The following is a 26,767-nucleotide window of genomic DNA, read 5'->3' as shown; positions in this document are numbered from 1 at the left end:
AATGACCTAACTTTTCTGTGTTTTACAGTCTGTTCTAGTTAGCTTTAACTATCAACTTGAGAAAGCCTAGAGTCACCTGAGAAGGGGCTCTCAACTGAGGGAAAGGGCAGGTCAGAATGGACTTTGAGCATGTCGATGGGGGACTGTTTTCATTGTTATTGATCTAAAAGGACCCAGCCCACTGTAAGCAGCATCCTTCCTTGGGCCATGGGTCCTGTACGAGAAAGCCAACTAAGCTTCCTGAGTACAAGCTTGCAGTAGAGCTAGCAAGCAGAACTTCCCCATGGCTCTGCTTCTAGTTCCTGCTGGATTGGGGCTTTGACTCCCCTCAGTGAGCGGCTATGACCTGTGTGAGTCAAATAAATCCTTCCCTCCCCTAAGCTACATTTGGTCAAAGTGCTTTACCACAGACCAGAAGGGAAACCAGAACCCAGTCACTCAGCTGAACAGGGCGTGGAGAGGAACTGAACTACGTGACCCCACACAGGCTCAGAAGCACAGAACCAGACTTGCTATCATGTAACTCCATTTCGCCTGCCCATAGTCTCATTCAGTTGCAGTAAAAGGTCATGGAAGCTGTTAAGAAAAAATCTTGGAACTATAAACCAAAGCCCATGAATGAGTAACAAGCAGAAGTGCCCGTAATATAATACCCTTTCCAATTTCAGCAGAACGTCATCACGCAATCAAGAGCAAGGACCCATGATCATTAAGCTGTAATCTTTTCCTAAATATGTCAGTCCTACAAGGGACAGAGCCAAAATGACACACATCAGAGCAGGATAGAACCAGTTTCCGGACACTTTAACAAGCTGTGTGTGGCCCAGGGATGATATCAGTGAAGGGGGCTGTCAGACGTGGCATCACAGTGACGAGCAGCATTGATAGATTCCCCATACAGAAGGCAGCTTTGCAAGTTACGAGTGGAGGGCTCTGCAGCGGTTCTGGCATAGAAAGTTCACACCTTATAGAAATACCATTTCCAACACGTCACCCATCACTTACTATTGACCGCATTGATGTTGCTCTGGATTTCTGCCTGTGTCAGCAGCTCCTCATATGCGTCTCTCTCCTCCTCTGAAATACAGCTGTTCTGCAAAACAAAGTCTTCACTGATCCCCGAGCTTCGGTTCAATGTTTCCAAAACACAAAACTCAAAAAAATGACAAAGGGAGCTTGCTCCTTTTCGTTTGTAATCAACACGGGCATCTGTGGGATACCTGCCTGGTGCAGGGCTCTAGGGGAGGCACACCCAGCAAGAACGACACAGACGAACAGCAGGCCCTGGCACTGTGAACAAGGCCACATTTCTAACAGGAAACTATTAGAAGGGATCAGTCAATGTGGCAACTTTTACAGAGGGAAAACAGTGAAGTGCTTGAAATTTCCTTTGAGTCCATCTAAAAAACTAAAAGCCACAAATAATGAATATGCACAGAAGAGATCACAGTCAAAACTCAACTGGGAAGAAAAATCTAAACCAGGGTAGCAACTGAGGAAAGTCCCGAGGGGGAACAGAGTAATGATGAAGTCCAGGATGAACAATGGGTCATAGGCAGCACTGTTCAGTTAAAAAAAGGAAAAGAAGGCACACAACTTGGCCTGTCTGTTATGTTAGACAAAATATGGTCTGCATTGTAAAGGACACCAAAGACCAAGTTGAACACTTGTACTTAGTTTATTTGTTTTGAGACAGGGTCTCACTGTGTAGCTCTATCTGGCCTGAAACTCAATTTGCTGACCAGGCTGTCCAGAGATCAGTCTGTCTCTGCCTTCTAAGTCTTGGACCCAAAGGTGTGCAGCGTCACACCTGGCCCTGTACTTACTATAAGTAGGAAAAAGAGAACCAGGAAAGATCTGAATTAAACACTAATCCCACCATCTCATGTTCTGAGAGGGGTCAGGTGAGAGACAACAGGAAACCAGGGAGACCCAGGAGGAAGGGTCTTCAGGAGTCCTGTGGAAACCCTGCAGGTCAGTGTGTGGAACTTGGAGGCAGAGAATAAATTCAAGTGGGCAGGAAAAGGCAGCAGAATCCAGTCAGGAGGAGAGATGGGACATAAAGAATTCTAGACAAGATGGCAGTCACCTCAAACCATGGAGGCAAAACGTAGAACAAGCATGACAAGGACAAGTGGGAATGACCCTTCCTTTGCTGTTGTCAGGGAGATGTCTTAGGAGTACAGAACCCAAAATCTGCAGGAATGGAGAGGATGGCGTGGGAGGAGGAGCTTAGAGGATGATGTGGGAGGGGGAGTTTAGAGGATGGTGTGGGAGGGGCATCTTAGAGGATGATGTGGGAGGGGCATCTTAGAGGATGGTGTGGGAGGGGCATCTTAGATGATGGCGTGGGAGGGGCATCTTAGAGGATGGCGTGGGAGGGGCATCTTAGAGGATGATGTGGGAGGGGCATCTTAGAGGATGGTGTGGGAGGGGCCTCTTAGAGGATGATGTGGAAAGGGTAGCTTAGAGGATGGCAGGGGAAGGAGGGGCATCTTAGAGAATGATGTGGGAGGGGCATCTTAGATGATGGCGTGGGAGGGGCATTTTAGAGGATGGTGTGGGAGGGGCATGTTAGAGGATGATGTGGGAGGGGCATCTTAGAGGATGATGTGGGAGGGGCATCTTAGAGGATGATGTGGGAGGGGCATCTTAGAGGATGGTGTGGGAGGGGCATCTTAGAGGATGATGTGGGAGGGGCATCTTAGAGGATGATGTGGGAGGGGCATCTTAGAGGATGGCGTGGGAGGGGCATCTTAGAGGATGGTGTGGGAGGGGCATCTTAGAGGATGGCGTGGGAGGGGCATCTTAGAGGATGATGTGGGAGGGGCATCTCAGAAGGATCGTGTGGGAGGGGCATCTTAGAGGATGATGTGGAAAGGGTAGCTTAGAGGATGATGTGGGAGGGGCATCTTAGAGGATGATGTGGGAGAGGCATCTTAGATGATGGCGTGGGAGGGGCATCTTAGAGGATGGTGTGGGAGGGGCATCTTAGATGATGGTGTGGGAGGGGCATCTTAGAGGATGATGTGGGAGAGGCATCTTAGATGATGGCGTGGGAGGGGCATCTTAGAGGATGATGTGGGAGGGGCATCTTAGAAGGATCGTGTGGGAGGGGCATCTTAGAGGATGATGTGGAAAGGGTAGCTTAGAGGATGGCAGGGGAAGGAGGGACATCTTAGAGGATGGTGTGGGAGGGGCATCTTAGATGATGGTGCGGGAGGTGCATCTTGGAGTTACTAGCTGATTTCCTCAACACATGTATGACTCAACACAGAAGGAACAGAAAAAGATCAGTGCAAGGCTGGAAAGACACCCAAGAGAAAGAGGGAGAAGGAAGAGACTCCAAGAGATCAGCATCGAAAACTGTTTCAGCCAAGACTTAAACATGAGAAACGTCTTCTTTAAACATTTCCTTGTTGAATTATTAATGTCTGTACATAGATACACAATTTTCATAGTTGGCATGGATCCTGAAGATGGTACTGAACTAGGATGTTCTGAAGCCACTATTTCTACGCCTCTTGGGTAAAACAGTAAGTTCATAACTTGACGTTCAATTCTAATTACATGATGTAATTTAGGGTCATTTAACAAACCCTTCCATCCCAACCAAATCGAGAGGCCACAGCAGTTGACAGACAAATCACTGAGGTCAATATTAATGCCTTTCATGTCAGTCACTCATTACCACATCCAGCAGCACACGGGTTCCTGAGACTTTAACTAAGTACCTTCAGTTTTGCATTTTCCTCTTTTTTCTTTTTGGATTCCCAGAGTTCCTTCTGATACTCCTGTGAGAGGTTGTCATCCACGAAGGTTAAAACTGCATTTGGGTTTCTTAGTGTTATAATGGTCTGATCGGCCACTCCTTTTTCAATAGCCTCATTAATGGCTATGACTGCAGCGTGTACTAAAAAGTAAAAAGAAAGGAGACTTTTTTAATTAGGAAAAGACATCAACAACATTGATATAATAAACTCAAGCAGTTTTACTGTCTTATTTAGCTCCCAGTAAGGAAAAGAAACCTCAGGTGTTGGGAGACAGCTCAGTTGGTAAGTGCTTGTTTGATTCCCAGCATTTATTTAAGAAGCCAGGCATGGTGATATATGCTTGGGATCCCGATACTGGGGAGGTGGACACAGGTGGATATGGTGGATAGCTAGAGTTAACTAGCTGGCTACCCTAGCCACATTTTCTAGCCTTAGGTCCCAGTGAAAGACTCTGCCTCTAAAAACAAGGTCGATAGCTCCTGAGGAATAAATTGCCTTACACATGCAATGCACTCATGTGTACATGCATATCTGCATACACATATCCAGCACAATAAAAAAAGAGACGTTGGACAAACATGCAATCTCTGCAAGCTCACCCGTCACTGGTCTTGGTCACAGTGCCTGTGTGGTATTCCCTATCTAGTTATTCAGACACTGAGATGAACCAAAGGCTATGCCATCCACTAGGGCACAGAGTAACCCCTTGCTTCCTGCTCAGGAAAACACAGCTTTAAACAAGTTGGTGGTTCTAAGAGATGTCTGATTTAGCTTGTAACATCAAAAGAGTTATAGCAGTATCTACCCTAACCACGGAAGTCCAAAGGCACAGCCAAGCAGAACTATGCTTTGTGAAATAAAAAAAAATTATTTCTGAAATCTCTACATTCTTATCACACAGACACAAGTTTAAAACCCAAAAGCAATTACTTGGATATGTGCAAATACTTTCAAATAATTACAATCCTAAGGACAAAAATGTCAGGGTTCTCAGTGTTGACAGTGCTTTTGCAAATAAGGTAAGCATTCCTGAAACCTGCTGCACTGTCTACAAGAAATGTGTCCTTCACCAGTCTCATAAGGTGATGCAGGACAAGAAGGGCAAGGATTCTCTGCCAGGAAAGCGGCATCAGACAGGGAGCAGAGGGGCTGCATGGGCAGATGAAGCCTATTCTGACCCCAAAGGTTCAGTCTGCAAAGGAATTGGTGCTGAGGCTGGAGTCCTTTGAGCCCAGCTGCAGATCTCAGAGGATGTTGCCTATGAAGAGATGTGATTATCTTGAACTGGTAGGTGATAAGATGAGGAAAGGGTTAAATGGTCCGGCTCTAGACTGATGTTATAAGGACAATAAAATCATGAAGTTATTTATATTCACTTCATCTGATTGCAGCTGGTCTTTCTGGGGTAAGTAAACTAGAATTATCATCATCATCAAAACCAAAGCAAAACCCTTAGGGTTCTTAAAAGTATCTCCTAAGCAAGCTGTTTCACAACATTAATATCAGCAAATACATACGGACAAGTTGCAGGCCAATGACAAGCGTGGACACAAGACAGACTTACGTGCAGCTTCGTCCACAGACAGCTCGTTGGCCAGAATGCCACCTATTTTGCTGAAGGCTGGCATCTGGATCCCGTACTTCTCCAGTTCTTTCCTCATATTACTGATTTCCTCCTCTGAAAGGACAACAGGAAAAAAAAATCAAAGGAAGCTGCCAGAGGTGAAGGCGGGAAAGAGACACTCTTCCTCAGGAAGGTGGAGCCATTTCCAAACAATCTGCTTGAGTCTTTGACTCCACAGTATGGGGGAGGGGATCCTGATAGGCACAAGCAAGATAGGTCAGTCTGGTGGGCTCTGGGGTCACCTGGGAGATGGGCATCTGCCTGTGGGAAATGCTCCTGACTACCTTGGTTGTGGTGGGAAGATACGCTCACGGTGAGTGGACCATCCTGCCAGGATTCTAAACTGCATAAACGGGGAAAGGGAACTGGGCAGCAGCAAACAGCATGCATTTGCAGATCTCTTCTCTGATGGTGGCCACAATATGGCAAGCTTCTTCACACTCCTTCTGCCCTGACTTCACCACCACGGTAGACTGAACCTTGTAACGTGAGCTATGGTAAACGCTTTCCCTCAAGTTATTCTTATTGGGATATTTTGTTGGGATACTTATTACATATCAGGAAAGAAACCAAGATGACAGGTTTCCCCTTGTTGGTACTGAGCAGTGATTCTCAACCTGTGGGTTGTGACCCCTTTGGGGACTTGAACGACCCTTTCACAAGGGTCACATACCAACTATTTACATTATGATTCATAACAGCAGCAACATTAAATTATAAAGTCTCAAGGAAAATAGTTTTATGGTTGCAGGTCACCACAGCAGGAGGAACTGTATTAAAGGGTTGCAGCATTAGGAAGGCTGAGAGCCACTGGGCTAGAGGAAAGATGGAAGGGGTACCATTTATGGGAAGAAGAAGGCACCTGCATGTTTTCTTAGTCACTAGATTGCAGAGAAGATAAAGATAAATCCGAGTACCTGTAAAGTCCACTTTTCCCAGCAAATCCTGGATCTGGGGTGCAATCCCCAGTTTAAACAGATACAAACTGAAAGACAAAACAGAACCTTTATTATCATAAGTCCTATGACGTACGTACAGCCAAAGAATCCTTCTACTTGACAAGGGTCTAAGAGAGCTTGCATAGCCTACAGTGCCTCACCAGGTACCATGCCAGCCCCAGGTGGGCAAGACCAGAGCTCCAGGCAGTGGCCCAAATACTGGAGCTCTGCAGCTCCGGGGGTCCTCCCTGGGATCACACCCCTCCACCGTTCATGTGTAAGAAGAATAAGAACATGGCTAATAGGCTGGAGCGATGGCTCAGTGGATAAGAGCACTAGCTGCTCTTCCAGAGTTCAGTTACCAGCACCCACTTGGCAGCTTACAATCTGCAACTTCCATCCCAAGAGATGTGTTGACCTCTTCTGGCTTCCAGAGGCACCACATGCATATGAACCACAGATACATGGAGACAAAACACGCACATCCGTAAAATTAAAATAAAGGTTAAAATTAAAAAAAATAAGAAGATAGCTAATGTAAAACAGGCAATAAACACAATTTCTATGCATATTTAACTGATTGTCATTTGATGGAAAGGACAGTTTTACTTGGATTTTTTGATATTTATCTAAATATTTGTTTGCTATTTCTAAACCATCAGACCAGGAAAACTATGGTTGATATTACAAAGCCCAGTATGGTGTGCACATATTAGTAAGTGGAAGGCAGAGGCTACACTGTAAGTATTTAAAAATAAATCTCTTAGACAATTAATGATGCCACCCACCAGCCTACCTAGAACGTGACAAAAGGCCTGGAAAGCTGAAATCTAAATCCTATCAAAGAGAGGCGACTATGTGATTCCTCTACTCGATTCTAGCCACAGCCAGTTCCGCTGCACATTCCTACCTCTCCAAACCCAGGGTTAATTCAGGGAATCATCGAAAAAAGACCTGGTTTCACTTTTTATTCATTTAGAGGTTTAAAAATCCATGAAACAGTCATTAGACATAATAAACTAAATAATAATATACATGGGAAAATGGGCTGAGAGTGGTCTGAATGACTTGAACATTTTAATATGAATACTCCCAATGTTCATATTAGATGGATCTTAGCATTTATAAAATCCATTAAATTTCAAATAAATTCAAAATGAAGTTTTCTCAAAGGTAATAAGTTCTTAAATATATGATTAGTCAACATAAGCAGCTTGCACTGAAATTGATTATTTGATTGTAATTTCCATAAAAGTTATTTATATTAAGATATGATAAGAGCTAAAACTGAAAGAGTGATGGTTAAAATATTAGAAAAAAATCACAAATCACCACCCACCTAGCTGGGTACAGCAAGATGCACCTACAGAACCAGATGAACGAGGGCTGAGAATGGGGTATAAGACTAGCTGAAACAACAGAATGGGACTCTACCATAGGAGAAGGAGAGAGGGAGAAAGAGAGGGACAGAGAGCGAGAGAGGGATGGATGGAAGGAAAGAAGGAAGGAAAAAAAAGAGAAGGAAATTATCACTTAGCTAAAAATTAAACATTTTTATAAAATTCCCTTTGATTTTGTTTTTATACACACACACACACACACACACCCCTCTGTAGATATGTGTTAAATAAATCCTTCTAAAAACATTCCAAAATTACACAGGCAAACATAGGACAAAAGTTTTCAACACATTTTGCTAAACTATGGTCTTAAACAGACATTGCGTGGCTGGGTGTAGTGGCATACATTAGTAATTCCAGCTCCCAGAGACAGAGGAAGTTGGATCTCAAGATTGAGGCCATCGTGGCCTACATATGTGATACTAGTATGTACTACATGAGAGAGACCCTGTCTCAAAAAATAAAAGAGGGAAAAGACTGAATTCATTTATTCTCTGTGATTAAAGGTTTTTTTTTTTAATCATTCTATGGCTGGGAATGTGGCTTATATAGTGCACTTGCCTAGCATGTGCAAAATCCCAGGTTTAATCCCCAGCTCTGAAACAAATCAACGCCTAGCCCCTCAAACAAAATCCCTGTTGATTTCTGCAGAAGAACCTGAATTTGGTTTGACTTTCTAGCTGTGTGCTCTGGGAGCTGATCCGAGTCTACTATCAAGCTGGTTACAGAGCATCTCTCTCTGCTTAGGACCCTGGTTCTCAACTTGTGGGTCACATATTAGATGTCCTGTGTATAGATATCTACATCACAATTCATAACAGTAGTAAAATTACAGTTAGGAAGTCACACCAAAAATAGTTTTATGGTTGGGAGTCACCACAACATGAGGAACTGTATTAAAGGGTCATAGCGTTAGGAAGGCTGAGAACTATTGTTTCAGGAGAAAAACAACTTGTGAAGTTGTAACTTGACTTGAAGGACTCAGTCAACATCCAACAGGTACCAAACGTCTGAGCAACCCTGAGTTCAGGGACCTTTATAACTCGTGTGTCCTCTGCAGAGGACGGGGGAGCTAGGTCTGGGGCCGCTGTGACAGGTACTAGCTGACTCCGGGTGGGCATGAGGCGAGTCTCAAGCTCACCAATGTGACTCACTCTCAATCTCCCGATAGACCATGCAGAACAGCTCCTCACAGCTGTGGCGAGAGCTATTCTAGGTTACAGACAGTGCCATACACGCTTCTGCAAGGAGCCAACGCCAGCCAGCACCTCTGGCTCCCAGATTCCTCATCCTCCCCAGGAACCGCATTTGATAAGGGTATGAAGCTGACCACTCAGCTGAACCTGAGACCCCGTCAGCTAGGCACCGCCCACTCGACCAGCACTCTCTCTCTCTGAGAATGCATTTGCCTTATGCCCATATCATTTTCGAATATTATCAATGAAGACTTTCCAGGGGCTGCAGTTAGTGGGCTCAAGGCTCTGCAACGCGACATTATCAAAAATAGGAGGGGGGATAGGAGGAAGGAAGAGAAGGCACTGAGGGGAAGAAGGAAATAGGAAGAAGTAGGGAGAAAACATTCCCAAAGTGATAGCAATACCATGTTAAGTCTGCCTTCCTTTTTGTCAGTGGCAAGGATAAACAGGATTTTATACAAGTACTGCTCAATTAGAGCTTTTTCTAGGAAATACTTATTAATGAATGTTTTCATTTTAAGGATTCTGAGGAGAGAATTATTAACCTTTTTCATTTCTTCTTTTTCCTTCGAAATTGTACCAAAGTACATGCAACAAATGGTAACTTTATTATATGGTAATTTTAATTTAGCACCAAATTCTGACATTCATCTTATCAGGAAGAGAACATTGAACAGTTTTTTTCACTGCCAAGTGTCATGTACTCATAATTCAAAGGCTGGAAGATGGGACACACTCCTTAGCTTAAGGTCTACGTCTTTAGAGATTATCAAGAGTCAAAAATTGTTTGCAATCAAAGTCTGTGCTAGCGAAGGTCACACCAAACAGGGTCATTAGGAGACCATGATGACATTTAGGAAGCCAGGTCCAAAGAGCTTAGCTTTCTGTGAGACAGTCAAAGTCAAAAAGCCTACAAAGTTGGGAGGAGGACAAGGAAGTTAGGGAGACTATGGAGGCAGTTGGAGGGGGGAGATGGAAGGTAGACGTGATCATATTTAATCATTTATATTATAAACCTCTCAAAGTTAAGACAAGATTTTAAATTGCTATTGTATTAATTTTATATCAGTTATGCAAAACAGTTAACGAGCTGCACTAAATACCTGGATGCAGCACTTTTACATATATCTTTTTAATTATTTATCTAGTTGCTACTGATAGAATGCATCCTCTGTCTATTATGCTGTTCTTAAAGCTGGTTTGGATGCCACAAACATAGCTTTAACTGGGTACAGTGGCACACATCGACAGTCCCAGCTATTCAGGAGGCAGGGGCTGAGGACCCCAGGAGTGGGGCCAAGCGAGGCACCACAGCCAGTCCTTGTCTCACGCACAGAGAAAAGACATAGCATTGCTACAGTAGGAACTAAAAGGTTTTGCTAACGGAATGTGATAATTTTCACACTCGTGGTAAAGAAAGTAGGTGCTATTTCCAATACACTCCATTGTACAGGTCAGGCAAGAGAAATTTCAGTGAACAGACATCCTGGTTAACTCGGAGTCACCACAAGGTGGTGCTGGGAAATTTGCCTGCTGAATGGGAAAGTCTGCTTTGAAAATTGAATATGAGCTTTTTCTTAAAGTGGTATGATGGGTTCAGCAGAAAACTCACTTGCATGTGGCCTCTCAAACTTCATTTGCAAAGAATTAAATACATCTAATTTAGCTTCAACTTTCAGCATCACCATCACTGGTACTGACATCTAACACGGTATTACAGGAGCGTTCTGGAGGAAGCCTTGGCCTTACCGTTACCAGCACTGCCCAGTGTAGAGCAGGGAGTCTCTTATGCCACGAAAAGGGAGGCCACACCTGTATTGCTGAGGTAGGCCTGCAGTGAAGGGGTGACTTGGAGGTCACTAACTCTCACTAGTTCATAACTGCAGTCCTGCATGCACCTAGAGGAGAGCCCCTGGTTTCCAGCTTGCAGCAGACTTTTAATGGCCCGATGAAGGACACAGTAAGAAAAGCAGCGTTTGGCACCCTTATCATGCTTATCTAGAATAATCAGCAGGAATATGTGACTTTGAAGGGATTCCTTGAACTGCAGTTGCTCCATATCTTAAAGCGGTAATAACAAGAACAGGACAAGAACATCTGATTGTTTTCAAAGAATGCCAAGGGCGGTCCTACAAGGGCAAAGGGGCTGACAAGGCTACAGGGGCTATAAGGACAAAGGCAGAACTCTGGCTAACCAAACTCAAAGAGTCTATTCCATTCAGAAGGTATTAGACAGGCAGGGTGGTCCACACATGTAATCCCAGGACTAAGGAGGCTGAGGTAGGAGGATTGTGAGTTCAAGTCCAGCCTGAGAGATACAGAGCAAACATGCTATGAACAAACAGGAAAATACTCATCTTGGTTCGGTTTTAGAAAGTCAGGAGTTCAAAATGACCAACAGAGTATAACACACAGTAAACAGAAGGGAACCATTAGAGATAAGTAGTCCGTGCACAACTCTTTGTTTAGCTTTGTCAAAAGGTGAGACACTAAAACACAGGCACTTTGTTCTTTTTCTGTTCGTGGAGTATAGGTAAGTACTTGTTTTTATATTATACGTATCACAGAAAATAATAAAGACCAGGAGCTCTGAATCAGCCAAAGTCTCCTCAAAGCAAAGGAAGGACTGCAGAGCAAGGTCATGACAGAAACAACTAGGAGAAAAGGGGATCCAAGAGCAGTGAGCACTGAACAGCCAATGAGAGGGAACCCAGGAACCTGATCTGAGGTGCCAAATCAGCAACAGCATTGAGTTGTCCCTGCTTGTCTCCCAGGAGATGCAGCTTGAAATTCCAGCTATAATTTTAAGAAGAAAACTAAAAAGGTCCACATAGACTTCTAATAATGCTAATAGGCCAGACTAACGCATCACCATGACAGGACAATGCTTTGTACAACACCGGCCAAGTGACACTCGGGGAACGAGTTTCTGTCGGGTAATGGGGAAGAAGAGACAGAAAGGTGAATCTACCTGAAAGCCACAGACCTACAAATGAAAAGTGCTGACTTAGAAAACAAGTCAACCTTAACCTGATGCCGACGGACAGCTTCTGGCTTACCTTGAGACAAGAGCCTAAAGTAAGGCCATGTTCAACAAGGAACAGGTCAAAAGCTAGACTTAAAGCCTGCCCTTTTATTTCTGGTGATATTAAACATCATGCTGCCCCAGGGTAGGTGTAACGACACTGTACTAACGCTAGGGCAGGCCACATCAGTGCATGAATAATGAAAGCAAGAGAAAACTACTCTGGAACTTTCCAGCAGTTTCACTGGTGAGCGTATAGCCCGGTTTGGACATTTCATCAGCTCTGAAGGTATAAGAAGGAAATCATGTTGTTTTAACAAGCACATTATGGTTTAAATCATTTTAACATATTGTATTTTATAACTGTTTAAACATTTAACAGTTGCTGGATGTCACTTGTTACGTCTTTATAAACAGAACATCACACAACACACACAGTGTTTTTCTGTGTATAAAAAATGGCCTCCAGACAATTTTTTAAAAAAAGGTGTAGTAACTCAACTAGGCTTCTTGAACGGTTTTTTTTTTTTTTGCATAGGTTTTAGAACATTCCAAAAGAAGCCACAAAAGGAAAACATGCCCCATATAAATTTCAAGTCCAAAGTCACCAAAATAGTAACTGGTTTTTGTGTGATTTTGAGATAGTGACTGGATTAGCTTTTCCTGTAACACTCTTTTTACATTTTCCAGTCCCCGCCCTCACAACAAGACTATTCTACTTTTTTTTAATAGGTAAAGAAGGATAAATATTTCCTTGGAAAAGGAGAAGGCCACCCACCAAGAAGTCAAGTCTTTCTCAATTAGAACAAGTTTGAAAATGCCAGGGTAAGCTGGAAAGTGACAGTAAGGCTGGAGTCAGGTGCCAGACGAAAAGGGCCAGGCAGGGGAAGGAAAGCAAGGGCAGGGACTCAGGGGTACCTGGCTGTTAGCCCCATATCAGACTCCAGACAAGTTTGGCCAGGGTCAAAGCTAAATTTGTAGATCAACCAGGCCATAGGCAGGGGCAAGAGGAAGGCAACGCTCAACCAGCAAAATTACCTGGTGTGACCTTCCCTCCCGGCTCTGAGCTATCACCAAAACCTCCGACCTACCCAGTTCTCTACCAGGTGATGACAATTCTTTACTCCAGCCATGCTACAGTTGTTGAAGCAAGGACAACACATTCCTCCTAACTATGCAACGAGAGCAAACTGCACTCGTTAAAGGGTCCCTTAAAGTGGCTCTCCAGCTTCTTGCCCAGCGATACAGAAAAACCTGCCTCCTAGGAGTGACTGACAGCTTTCTAAACAGACCACAGCAGGAAAGAGTTATACGGAAAAGCCTCAGACAGCCTTGGAATTTCTCAGTTTCTTCTCGAGAGGCAGTGGCATAACACATGAGGACAAAGAAAAGAGAAAGAGGGTCATCCATGGAAGAACATGGTCAGATGTGTGACATGCTTGACACACTAATGCAGCCTTTCCTGGGCGTCAGAAAAAAGGCACGGAGACATCCGTGAAGAGCAATTGATAAAGACACAGAACCACGACACCAGCATGGGCACACACACGACAACAAGCGAGAACTGGCGCGGTCTTTGTTTCTAAGCTGATCAAGCCATTATTTAAACTACGGTAAGTGCACATTTGTGAGCCCCTATGCCATTCTACAGAGCTTCTTAGGAGCAAAGATTTCGCTCTTTGTAAGCTGGAGAACACACGGCCCGCGTGCCCACTTCAAAAATCAGTTTAAGCTCACATACGTTGCCCTGGAACATGGTATGGATCTGGAGATCACCACTGTGAAGTGTGGATTTAATAATGACTGGATGGATAGGTCACAAAATCAGTACTAACTCACAGCCTTCAGTGACTGCTTCAGGCTTTGACAAGAACTCTCTGAGGAACACAGAGCAGCACATTTGAAAGTATACCTCAAAAGAAACAGGTTTCTTAAAACGTGGGATTTTAAGAAAACCTATGGGGCCAGTCAGGGGCAATACTTGCCATTAATCCCAGTACTTGGGAGGCAGAGGCAGGTGGATCTCTCTGAGTTCAAGGATAGCCTGGACTACAGAATGAGTTCCAGGTCTGACAGGGCCATACGGTGAAACCCTGTCTCAAAAATCAAAACAATCCCCTGCCACCACCTCCCAAAACTTTATTGGTATATGGACCCTAAGGCTACTCAGGAAGAGGGATGCACAGAATAGGAGATTTCCCCTCCACCACCTCCTACAGAAATTATACCCTATTTTATTTATTCATTTTTAGACATTCTAAGTCATTACAAGAAAGAAAGAAAGAAAGAAAGAAAGAAAGAAAGAAAGAAAGAAAGAAAAGAAAGAAAGAAAGAAAGAAAGAAAGAAGGAAGAGAGGAGGAGGAAGGGAAGGAGGAAGAAGGAAGGAAGGAAGGAAGTAAGGAAGGAAGGAAGGAAGTCTAGCCGGATGGCTAGTCTATAGCCCCTGTAGGGGGATTGAGGCAGGAGGATAGAGTTTTGAGGCCAGCCTGAGCTGCACAGTATGACCCCATCTCTAAATAAACAAAAGTAAAGAAAAAAACCAAAGGAAAAAAGAAAGGGTGACAAGATGGCCTCACAGGCAAAGGCGCTGCCACCAAGCTCTATAATCTGAGTCTAAGCCTTGGTCCCTATGCAGTAGAAGGAGACACCCAACTCCTCCACATTGTCTGTGCTTCCACTGTGTGCAGCGGCACATGTGTACCCAGAAGTGTGTGCGTGCGTGCACGCACGTACACCGAAACAAACCAATGCAAAAGAAAGAAAAGAAAAAGCAAAGGGACCCGCCATTTGGCGTATCTCTCACCAGCTGTCATATTCCAAAGCCAGCTCAGAAAAGAAAAAGGAAGCTGGCTTTGCGGTGGGTTGGGGGTTGACTCCTATGACGTAATCAAAGTCTTCTCTAGGAGACCAGCTTTGTAATGAATTATTATGAAGACTTTTTCCTTTGCAGGCGAAAAAAAAAAGGCAGGAAGAAGTTAACATAAACCCCGAGACGGAGGGGTCTGCCAGAAAAATGACTTCCAGGGATACAAACACAAGGCAGATGTTGCAGAGGAATTTTAAACTTCATTACACATGAAATCTTGCAAGCTTCACCTGAGTGCACAAGACAGCAGCCACAGCTGGGTTTTCCCTGAGGTTCTCACCGCCATCTGAAATTCCCAGTTTCCCCAGATCCATTAAAAAAAAAAAAAGTCATCTGTTAATTAGCAGAGTTTCAAAATTTTCAAAAATGATCAAAAACATCGCTTTATATCATTAAGTATATCTTAATCAAATTAAAGAACAACTTCTGTGTTTCTTCTTTAGTCTTAGAGTGTACATTCTACTGAGCAAAAAATTGAAAAAAATCCTGTTTCTGTTATGTTTTCTTACTGATGGTACGAGCTGAATAAATGGTAATTTAATGAGTCGTTAGAGCAATCACAACGACAATGGAATCTGCTCACTAACATGTTTTTGTGACATCTGCATACATCCGCACAACATTATTGTTGGGTCTTCAAGGTTACAATTTTAATTCCCTCCTCATTTTACTTAGGTCTTTTATTCATTTTTTGTTTTATATTTCGAATAATAGTAAAAACTTCAGAAGTGATTTCAAGTTCAATGGTAGCATTATACAGCAATTATTTTAAATTATTTTAATTTGTACCAACAAATTATAAACTGAACCTAATTTTTAAAATTCCTGAGATTATTAAAAGTTACTGAAGTTTAAATGGAAACTGAAGTTTAAACCTGTCTTCATCGTTCCCACCTTAGTGCATGAATGCAGTATATCATCCTTGGTATGTTTTTCCGGTCGTAGACATCTGTCGTTTCTGGATAAAATATCTGTAAAACAAAAAAGCCAATGAGCTTACTATGCTTTACTTCTTGAGGTGTCGACTCCCCAGACAACCAGACCCCGATTATCCTTACTAGTCTACAACTATTCAAATGTAGAGGAAGTTCTTGCTGGTTGCTCCAGAGAGCTCTACGGAGCAATCCTAGCTCTTGCCTGGTGGGTGGCACGCCCCCTGGTGGCTGACCTTATAGAGGCGGGGTTCACAAAGAGCCTTTCTAGAAGGTTGGGTTGCAGTGTTTTACTGGCGCCCTCACTTCTATGACCTCTAAAGGGTTTATGAGCCTGAGAAGGAGACCCCTTTTGTAGCCACTTCATTATGTTGCTAAAAACTCAGACATGTATATATAATTCATGCACATATATTTGGATTATTTCTGTACATAAAGTCTGAAGAAAAAAACATCTATACCCCATCTTTCAGACTGTTACTATTAGCATCCTGGTGTGTGGTTACTTCTTACATAATACATACTACATACATACATCTCTCTCACACATATATCTGATTTAAAAACAAATCTTTATGCATGTGTGCAAACATACATCTCTCTCACATACAATATCTAATTTAAAAACAAATCTTTATGCATGTGTGCAAACCAGTGTGAACACGGTATAAACCTGACGAAAGGACATGCTAGGAGCTGATTATTTTCCATCACGTCCATTATTCTCTATGCACATAATTTCTGACAAATCCTAATAAGTCGCTCATATTTCTGAACCACAGCCCAACCATTCCCCACAGGAAACATCTACTTGGCTCGCCGTTCTTTCCCTGGTGCTGCAGAGAACACCCTGCATCTGCACTTTCTGGGCACCCGATTCCTCTCCTGGGCAAGCATCTAGACATGGAGTCACCCGATGGGTTGAACCCCAAGGCTTTTACATCCACACTGCTTTCTCCTAAGCTTGAAGCCTGATAAGAAACAGATTTCTAAGTGGGGTACCAGACTTGATCTTTGAGCTTGAAAAAAAAAATGAATAATTGGGCTTGAAGTTTCTAATATTAAGATAAGCACATCATCGTCACTTGCTTTTAGTAAATATTTTATACAACTTGACATTAAAAGTAAAATTAAATCATGTACCATATGGTAATACTTTGATACTCGAGTGCAATTTTTTTCTAGTGGACGTCGGAAAAAATGGAGACGAGAGTGTTTCTCGAGCTAACGATGTACGGTATAGTTGCTGCATGCTCAAAGAAACATCTGCAGTCTGGGAGGCCTCAAGGCCCTTTCCAGCTGTCTTGTAACATATCTGCTGTCAAGGTGTCAGCGAGACAAGTGCTCCAGACTCAGAAAACTGAGTTTGGGTTAAAAGCTCTCACAAGTTTGGTTCTTGCTTCACACCCCACTATATTGTCAGGCAACTCTCCCCAGGCCCCTTTCTTCACGGAAGAACCTTCTCCATTTACAGGGTCTCCTGGGAAATCCAGACGGAAATGCCTTCCTGCACCAAGGAGGTAGAATCAACAAGTTCATCAGACGGGGTGCCGTGCAACTCCGCATCTCTAGCACCCACGTGAAGCTAGGCACAGACTGAGCATTTAATACCGGTAAATGAAGGAATTCATGGCAGTGCCCTACAAAGTCAGCTAAGGGCATTGTTAGTCTCCTGTCCTTGTAATATTGTCTTCCAGACTTCATGGTGAAAAGTGAATGTTAAAACAACTTGGAAAGGTGAAATCACATCTTTCACACATCATGAAACTGTCCCAATCAGAAGTTTCTTCACCAAGAAAAACTCTATCTGATGTTCTCTCTTTATTAATCTTTTTTGTAAAAAAAAAAACAAAAACAAAACACCCAAGCCCTCACTTAGCAGTTGATCAGTCAAAATTAATTGATTTTATGTTGCAACCAATATTCAGAAGGGAGCAGCATTTAATGTTTGGGGGGACTAGTTGATTGAAAATAACGGAATGAATTAAATATTGACAATTTCGAAGAAAATGAGACTGGGGTAAAACAGGTATGAGTAAAAAGATGTTGAAAACATGCCACGATGGGGGTGCAGGGCACTGAACTGAGGGGTCCTCTGAAAGCAACCATCTCAGCGGCTACCCTATCTCTCTAGTTTCCTGCTTCACATCCGAAGCAAGCGCTTTACCACTGCACTGCATCCCCAGCCTTCCCAGCTAATCTTTTTAATAGCAAACCTGGCTTAACAATAAACTAATAGCACGGGTATTTCTAACTCAACATATTCCTTTGCACCGTGTCTCCAAGGTGACATCTTATAAACCATTCCTTTAAAGCAGCTGCATGTAGCCAGCAATGCAACGGACTGAGGCCTTGACAGAGGAAAATGTGATGGCTCTCAAGGACAGGAAACTTAAGTGAGAAGCCAACCCGAGAGCTTGCTCACCATGTGATTCCAATAATATTCCAATGCCACACGGACAAAGATGCTAATGATGGAGAGCATTTAGTGATTGCCAGGGACAACGTGGGGGAGGGATGGAAGATAAAAGCCCCTTTCCCTGCGGAGACTGTGTCTGGATAGCCGTAGGGGGCACACAAATCCATTCATGGGATGCACTGGCTCTGAACAATATGCTCACTCTTGCAAACAAATGCATTTGAGGAGAATAGGAGCTGAGTAAAGCCAGTGTTCTCGTTTATATTCACACCCCAATGGCAGCTGGTGGGAGGCTCATGCTGATAACCCCACTATTCAGAAGCTGAGGCAGGAGGATTCCACAAGTTTGAGGCCAGCCTGGACTATAAAGTGAATTCTAAGGCAGCCTTAGTTACATAGAGACCCTATCATAAAAAAGAAAATACCCCAATAAAACCCTCGCATTTCTATTTAACATTGTATTGCAGTTATAAAAATGTCAGTACTGAGGGAAGCTGAATGATGGAGACACAGAGACATACTATTTTTGAAAGTTCCCGTGATTCTAAAATCCTTTCGAAATAAAAAAGTCGTCCTATGATTTCCATCAGATGTAATCTCCTCATTTCCCCCATGTGTCTATTTCTTCTCTCTTTGAATTTACCAAGTGCTGAATGCTTACTGATTGAATTTTATTTGGTCGATCTATTTTAGGAATAACAGCTACAAGCCTCTAACCCTTCCAGATTTAAAGTGATACCATGATGATTTATAATAATAATTATAAAAATAAACACATGGGCCAGGGAGATGGCTCAGCAGGTAAAATGCCCAGCTGTGCAAGCCTGATGACCTAAGTTTGATCCCCAGAAACCACATAAGCAGCCATGAAGTGGAAGGCGTCTGTAATTCTGGCACTCTGACGGTGAGATGGGACGTGGAGACAGGAGCATTGCCTGGAAATTCACCAGCCAGCCAGTCTGGAAAATGCAGCGAAGACAAGATGCCTTGCTTCCCCAGGGTGGACAGTGAGAGGGGACTCCTGAAAGTGGCCTTTCACCTGCACACACCCTGGCAGATGTGTACCTGTGCATATGCACACAGACACATACACTAGAGTTAAAAACATCAAATTTCAATAATTTACAGTTGACTATCTGAAGTCAACGATCAGCTAAAGCCAATTCTAACCCGGCTTAATTGGGATACACTTTCACCTATCTGCCCTGCAGCTATATCCCCACTTCATCGTGAGTTTTTGCCATGTGTATCTTTGTGCAGGCCATCCCACGTGCTCAAGCCAGCAGAGACATGTCTCAGGTGGCCAAGTCAGTTTTAATAGCAAGGCGTTTGCGCACGACTTTTTGTCTTCCCCATCTAGCATCTGCTATGCCAAAGCTTACCTTGGGTAGTCCAATGGCCTCCATAGCTCTCAACCACTGCACGGTGTTGTCTGTGTGTCGAAAATGAAGGCCAGATTTCTAATATGATAGGAGAAAGAAAAAAGGAACATGAGCTCACACAACAAGAAAGTCATCTGCAATACAATATATATTTCATTACCAAAATGCTACTCAATCGGCTTCTCCACGAACAGTCATTGATGCTCATATAAAACCAATCCAGACACAATAGAGAGACTAGACAGTACATCAGCAATACCCTGGTTATCTATGATAGGTTATGCTAGTCTCTGCAGTTCACATTTCAAGGTAATTCTGAACTTGAATTTCGAACACCATGTAATGTCCACCATGTACCCCCGGGTGTTTTGTGAAAACATGTATGCACAAGTTCATGCTCACATGGTGTCAAGATATTAGTAATTATGGCTGAGAAGTCTAGCAATTTCAGATAAACTAGATGGGGTTTTCATTTTAAGTTATAATTGTTATTGTCCTCATAGTTTTCTTTGAGGCTTGGTCTTGCCATGTTACCCTGGTGGGCTTGAAACTTGACAGGCTGGCCTCGAACTTGTGGCACTTCTCTAGCCGCTGCCTCCTTCCCGAGTGCTAGAATTACAGTCATGTACTACCATGTCCCAGCTCTAAACAGGAGATTTTAGAAAGCTAAATGCCCTCCCCCCAGCCATGGATGTCTATCTCTACAGGAAACCTGGAAGATATAAAGAGGAAAGCACAAACCATTCAATAATTCAGGGCTAATTTTAGTGTACATTACTCATATTTTAATATTAATCCTGGCCCGTACAAGAAGTAGATATTCAGCAGAAATGCCACTTGACCCTTTTCTACATAGTAAAAACAGTCTTTCTGTATGCCTCTCATTTTTTCTTTACAGCACACAAGTCCCAATCATGCCGCTTTATGAAGTTATATGAAGTAATGAGACACAAAGAGACTCAAACTGTCTTGCATTTTTCATTTAATGCATAATAGAATGTTATCTGTTTCACATTAATTTGAAACGAGTATGCAAAAAATTAACTATAGCAAGTTTTATCATGTGATTAGTGCTCAATGATAATCACATTCAACAAGACTGGCTCATCTTGCCCTTCCATGAGCTGCCAAAACTGAACAGTCCACTAAATCAAAGGCATTCCCATTGCTGATAAAAATTATAAAACATAAGCAAACTCATACTCAACGAATGCTTAATAAGTCAGTATTTGTGACTACACAATGAGCTTCAAGTACTTTATGTAAATTATTTCTAATTTTCCAAATACCTTTCAGAATAATTGCTAATTAAACTTTTTAAGTATAAGGAAAATCAGGTCAAAAAGATAAAATGATTGGTCTAAAGTTCATTAACTCTAAAAGGAATCTGGGAGCCATGATGGGGTCTTGGAAACCTCCTGAGTGCCAACACTCTCCCACCTCTGGTGGAGGCGGGGGCATGGAATATAATGGTTGCTTGGTTATTCTTCGGAAAAAAGAGATCAGGTGTATAGAATAGCTGGGAGTAGAAAGGAGTGGGGGAGAGGGGAAGAAAGAAGATAAATTAGATAGAAAGAGGGAAAACACGGTGTTTCTTTAGAACATAGTCTGAATGTTTGCAGAATTCCAGCAGACCTTAGATATGAGCAATCTGTGGCCACAAGAGAACAAGACAGACACAACCTTTGACCATGTCTGAATGGAGACAGAATGAGGGTCACTTGCAAACAATTTAACTAAATGGTGTTCTATCTAACATGGTATCCTTCATGGGACACCACTGGCATGTGAGGTATTCTGGCTTATAAATGATAATCTAGCCCCCATTCAGTCTTCTGTCTTTTTTTGTAAAATGACCAAGACTCTAAGTTGATGCCATTTCCTGATAACACCCAAAGAAAACCGATCTGTAAGTTCCCAAGTCCATATTAAAATCACCCAGCAGAAGTCCCGATCTGCAGGGTAAGACCATCCATTCGTCCTCCTCTCTGTGGTGTTATGAATGTCCATTTCTTTTCTTGTCCTGAGGAGTTAATTAAATGACTTTTGTTAACTTGAAATTATCTTCTGGAGTCAACATTGGTTTGGGCTTCAACAATCCCAAATCATGTATTAAAAAACATTATTTATCTTTAGTGGTCTTGTTAAGAAAGGAATCTCAGAAAAATTGTAAACCCTACTGTGTCTTCCTTCCTCAGTCTTAAAATGCTGCTGAGATCTGAGTTGGGAAGATCACAATGAGAACAAAGAGAAAGTCCTTAGCTTCAGAGTCCAGCTGAACATGTAGAGGGCATCAGGTGTTAAACTATGACACTCCATCCTTGGCTTGAAACATCTCCTCCTCTGTAAAGTCAGCAAAAGGTCTCTGCCTCATATAGAGGAACTGGCTGAAAAGGTAGGTGTTTCCTCAGAGATCCAACAGATTTCAGATTCTTCATCTCAAGCATCCGAGGAATGCTGGCTTCAGAACCCTGAGGTTCACACTCATTGTTTAGTAACCATGCTCCTGTAAGTGGTCTGCAACAATAACTGTCTTAGTCGATGGGTTTGTTTCGATTTGTATGAAAATTCGTTTTCTAAATGGACTTAAAATAATCTCATCCATTGTTGCTCTTTTTGGGTCTTTTTTTTTTAAAAAAAGAAATTACTCCTATATATTAATATGAGATGAAATGACCATGGCTATGGTTATATTTATCCAAGGGATGCTTCAGTCTATCTAATGTCCTTATATTCCATGTGGAACAATATATTCTTTCTTCTAATTTCATATTACAGGTATGTGCTCAATCTCTATTACTGAACGGTTTCACTGCAAACAAATGAAGTGCATCCTGTTTCGATTACATAGATGAGAAATTATGCAAATTCTCTTAGGGTCTAACTTCCTCCCCATTAGAGCCAGATCTACAAGACAACCCAGAATTCCGACAATTAGCCCACAAATGTATTTTATACATGAGGTAACTGAGGGTATTAATGGGCATGACACTCTGATGTCATTCATGCTTAACATAACAGCCTGGAGTTAGGGCTCTGTGATGGGCAGCTTTGTCTGATCACCACAGGCTTTAACCACTAGGTAAGAAAGTTTCAGTGAGAGATTATCTAGATTATCTGTCTTGTTTCTATTAGTTTGACTCATGGACTTGTCTGTTGGGGTCTGACTTGATTAAGTCAAAAGATGTGGGAAGACCCAGTCCACTGTGGGCAGCACCATTCCCTGGGTTTGTGTCCTGGGGAGTGGAGGAGGTGAGCTGAATAGCAGGCGTGGATCTATTCATTTCTTTCCGTTCTTGACTATGAAGTCCCTGACAGCTTAATGTCCTGCTGGGATAGACTGTAATCTGTAGTTGTGAACTAAACAAATCCTTTCTCCCTAAATTATTTTCATCATGGTAGAATACCGCACCCAGAAGCCATTGAAGTAGAACAGGCTCACCACAGCGCCCTGATTCCAAGTCCAGACACCATCCGTTCTGCTGCTCACAGTGGCCAAGAGCAAGTGTGGCCCTCAGTGAACACATGCCAGCCTGATGGAGGAGGGTCATCTGTCTATCTGTTGCTTTCATTGGTTAATTAATAAAGAAACTGCTTGGCCTGATAGGGCAGAATTTAGATAGGTGGAGTAGACCGAACAGAATGCTGGGAAGAAGGGAAGTAAGACAGATGCAATAGCTCTCCTCTCCAAGATGGATGCAGGTTAAGATCCTTCCCCATAAGGGTGCTACACAGATTATTAGAAATGGGTTAATCAAAATGTGAGAATTAGCCAGTAAGAGGCTAGAGCTAATGGGCCAAGCAGTGTTTAAAAGAATCCAATTTGTGTGTTGTTATTTTGGGTATAAAGCCAGCCATGCGGGAGCTGGGTGGGAATGCAGCGCCGTTCAGCTGTGCACCCATGGCCAAACTTTCCCGAGCTTTCCACAAAGCTCCCTCTCAACGTGGTCTTCCCGTTCTCCACCCTGACCACGCAGGGACGATATGCTAGTTAAGGACTGTCAATTGGGCAAGACTAGAGTCACCAAAGAGACAAATCTCTGAGCATCTCTGAGTTTCTAGCATGGAGTTAATGGAGATGAAAAGACCCCCCCCCCCCAATATCCAATGGGCTGAGAAGTGTGGACTGAAGAGAACGGAGAAAGCAAGCTGAGCTCCACACAGTTCTCTCTCTTCACCCTCCTTCCTGCAGGAGTGTCTCCTGCCATCTCGTTCCTATGGCGCCATGACTTCCTGAGTATAATGGACCGGACCCTCAACTGTGAGCCCAAGTAAACCCTTCCTTCAGTTACTTTTTAAAATGCATTTTGTGGCAGGGACAAGAAAAATAACTAAGACAAACAGCATTCTCCTTCTTTCTAATCTCAGGGTAAACTTTCCAATGAAGAAGCTCAGCTCTTACCACTTCCATCTGTCAATCGTGACTACCATGTCTTCTGTCTGGGCTGGTCACAAGTTACAAGTGCATAGTGATAGTCTATCCAGCTACGAGCACCAGAATATCAGAACTGCTCTGCCATTATCACCTGGCACAGCGCTGGGCACAGGGGAATGTGCATAGAAATGAACTCTACTCCGCACAGATTGAATGCTCCTTATCAGATGTCCTTGTGATCTGCAGTGTTTCAGATGTCAAAGCGGTACAAATGCTGGAATATTTGTATAGACATTAGAGCACCTCTACTCCAGAAATCCACATCTAAAATGCTCTGGAGTCCAAAACCCTTGGAGTGTGGCTGCCTCTCCGAGTTTCAGACTTGGGGCCATTTCAGGTCTAGATTTTCAAGCACGGATATTAAACCTGCCTGTGCTTCTCTCATAGGACAACTTCACCTTCTTTTCCTGCATTATCATTTTGCTTCTATATTATCATTTTCCTGCATTATAATTTGCTTTCAAATCTTTATACAACACAAGACTCTCTTATAGGGGGATCTTCGAAAAATCAAGTGATGGTACTCAATTCAGCAGTGAGGGGTCAGAGTTCAGCTTGTGCCAACACTGGCTCCCCAAGGCAGAAGCTCAGACTCTAAGCACATTGAGCAAGTTCCAAGGTGTAGCTTGAATAAGAAATGTCCCCCCATAGGCCCAGGCATTTGAATACGCGGTCTCCCGTTGGCGGACCTCTTTGGAAGTGTAGATGGCATGGCCTTGCTGAAGGAGGTATGTGATTGGGAGTCAACTTTAAGAATAAAAAGCCTTGCTATTTCTAGCTCGTTCTTTCTGCTTCCTACTTGACATCCAAGATGTGTGCTCTCAGCTCCCTGTTCCTGCTGCCATGTCTAATGCTTGTTGCTATGTCTCTGCTCAGCCATCAGGAACTCTTAGGCCTCTGGACCCCGAAGCCAAAATAAACTCTTAAGCTGCCACAGTCATGGTGTTTTCTCACAGCAACATAAAAGTAACTAATCAAGGAAAGCACACACCCACAAAGCACGCACACACACACACACACACACACACACACACACACACACACGATAAAGGTTTCTGGCTTACCTGACCCTGTCATGTCGTCCTTCACCTATTTCCCAAGCCCTCCCATGGATCAACTTCTACACGACTTACTGTGGACTGAGCACAGAACAATGTTAAAAAAATTTACATGTGTGTGTGTGTGCGCCCGCACATGTTTTTACATGTGTACATGCATGTGCATGCCACGGCACTTGTTTGGAAGTTAGAGGAAAATTTGAGGGAGCCAGTTTTCTCTTTCCACCACATGAGTTTCAGAGATGAAACTTGGGTCATCAGTTGGTACCCACTGAGCCACCTTGCCAGACCGTAAGAGAATCTCACACACTGCAGAGTATCCAAGGAAGACAATAGCGGGTGCCATAGCACACACAGCATAGCCACATGTCTTAGTAGAGAGGATGGAATTGCCTACGTGTGGAGTACTCATGTCTGGAAGGCTCATAGATAGTAGCCAGGACATCTTTCTAACCCTAGATCAGTAAGGCACCAGGTTTCTTGGTTTGTTGCCAGGCAAATATGAAAGCTGCCGAGCCTAATACCGTGTCCTTCGGGAATCGAGGGCCTGATCTACCGTGGAGATGCTGTGTCTAAGAGGAAGACTGTGCTTACAGCTGCAGTGGGAGCCTGCTCTTTGCGAACTCATGGTTTCCCAGATGGTGCACTGATGCGCCACACCCGTGCTATGGAGCGACCCTTATGTTTAAACATCCTCATTGTCATCTCACAGTCTACGGACCCTTTTAGAGACTATACAGAGGACTCTTGCCCCAAAGGACTCAGGAACAGGAAGATGTGTCATTTACTCATGAAAGTTTGTCTCTCTTTGCTACCGTATCAAAACCAAAGCGTCTCTAATGTGAAACTTTATGATTACACAGGAAACTACTAAGAATTTCTGTCATGAAGAAGCTGCTCTCCAAGATCCCACTGAGGGCTCGTTCTGATACATACTATATTTTCCCTGTAACTCGATAGCACACCATACCCACACCACAGCTGGCAACAGCCTCCTCATTCTGCCCTTGCTCAGCCTTATTTCTGCACAGGGCCTGTCTTCCAGGGGCCTTCTAGGGTTGGGGACAGCCCCTGAGAACACTTTTCTCTCCTACAATGCTTTGTTCACAATATCATCATCTGCCTGTGCCCTGTAAATACTGTTTCATAACAAGAGACCTAAGAGACCAACAATGTAGTTGCTCCTGTCCCCATTCTAAGGAAAAGCTGACATTCATCTTGATAGTGGGCTCTTTGATGCCTAGAGAAAGTGTCTGATTAAATATCCCTGAAGCTACTGCCATAGGAGTCCTAAGCAGATGCCCAATGTCAAGGTCTATGATGTGCCAGGGAAAAAAGAACCAGTCCTGAGTTGACTCCAGGACTCAAATCCATGAAGGGTCTGCTTCTAAACTTGAGCCTCACTGCTCACAAAGCCTAAAGAAAACGTCCCCAGTTTCCCCTTCATGTCTGGTACCTAGTCTAGTGACATGGTACTGAGTCACTAACAGGCCTTGATCTTGATAATAATCACTTGACAATAGAGTCTAAAATGTGGGCGCAGGTTCATCTTGTGGATGGGAGCATAGGTTTTCTCCTATGATTCTCTAATTTTCTTTTTAAAAATTTAAACTTGGGTGACTTGCTATTTTAACAGTCTGTCAGGAACCCAGGAACCCAAATGACCTTTGATGAATGCAAACCCTTGCTCCTCACAGCTTTCCAGACATAAGCCTGTG

General features: G+C 43.2%; 1 protein-coding gene across 1 annotated transcript in view; it reads right to left on the bottom strand.

The window, feature by feature from the left end:
- Iqgap2 (IQ motif containing GTPase activating protein 2) overlaps window positions 1-26,767 on the bottom strand; it is a 283,168-nt gene that overhangs the window by 111,639 nt on the left and 144,762 nt on the right. The window contains exons 4-9 of the mRNA XM_075976277.1: window positions 19,557-19,634; window positions 15,718-15,794; window positions 6,315-6,382; window positions 5,338-5,451; window positions 3,735-3,913; window positions 1,006-1,093 (exon numbers count right to left, since the gene is read on the bottom strand). Of these exons, the coding sequence (XP_075832392.1) occupies window positions 1,006-1,093; window positions 3,735-3,913; window positions 5,338-5,451; window positions 6,315-6,382; window positions 15,718-15,794; window positions 19,557-19,634 (604 nt within the window). The remainder of the gene's footprint in view (window positions 1-1,005; window positions 1,094-3,734; window positions 3,914-5,337; window positions 5,452-6,314; window positions 6,383-15,717; window positions 15,795-19,556; window positions 19,635-26,767) is intronic.

This window comes from Microtus pennsylvanicus, chromosome 6 (assembly GCF_037038515.1).
Source record: "Microtus pennsylvanicus isolate mMicPen1 chromosome 6, mMicPen1.hap1, whole genome shotgun sequence".
NCBI classification, from domain to species: domain Eukaryota; kingdom Metazoa; phylum Chordata; class Mammalia; order Rodentia; family Cricetidae; genus Microtus; species Microtus pennsylvanicus.
This window is presented reverse-complemented; position numbering and strand designations above follow the sequence as displayed.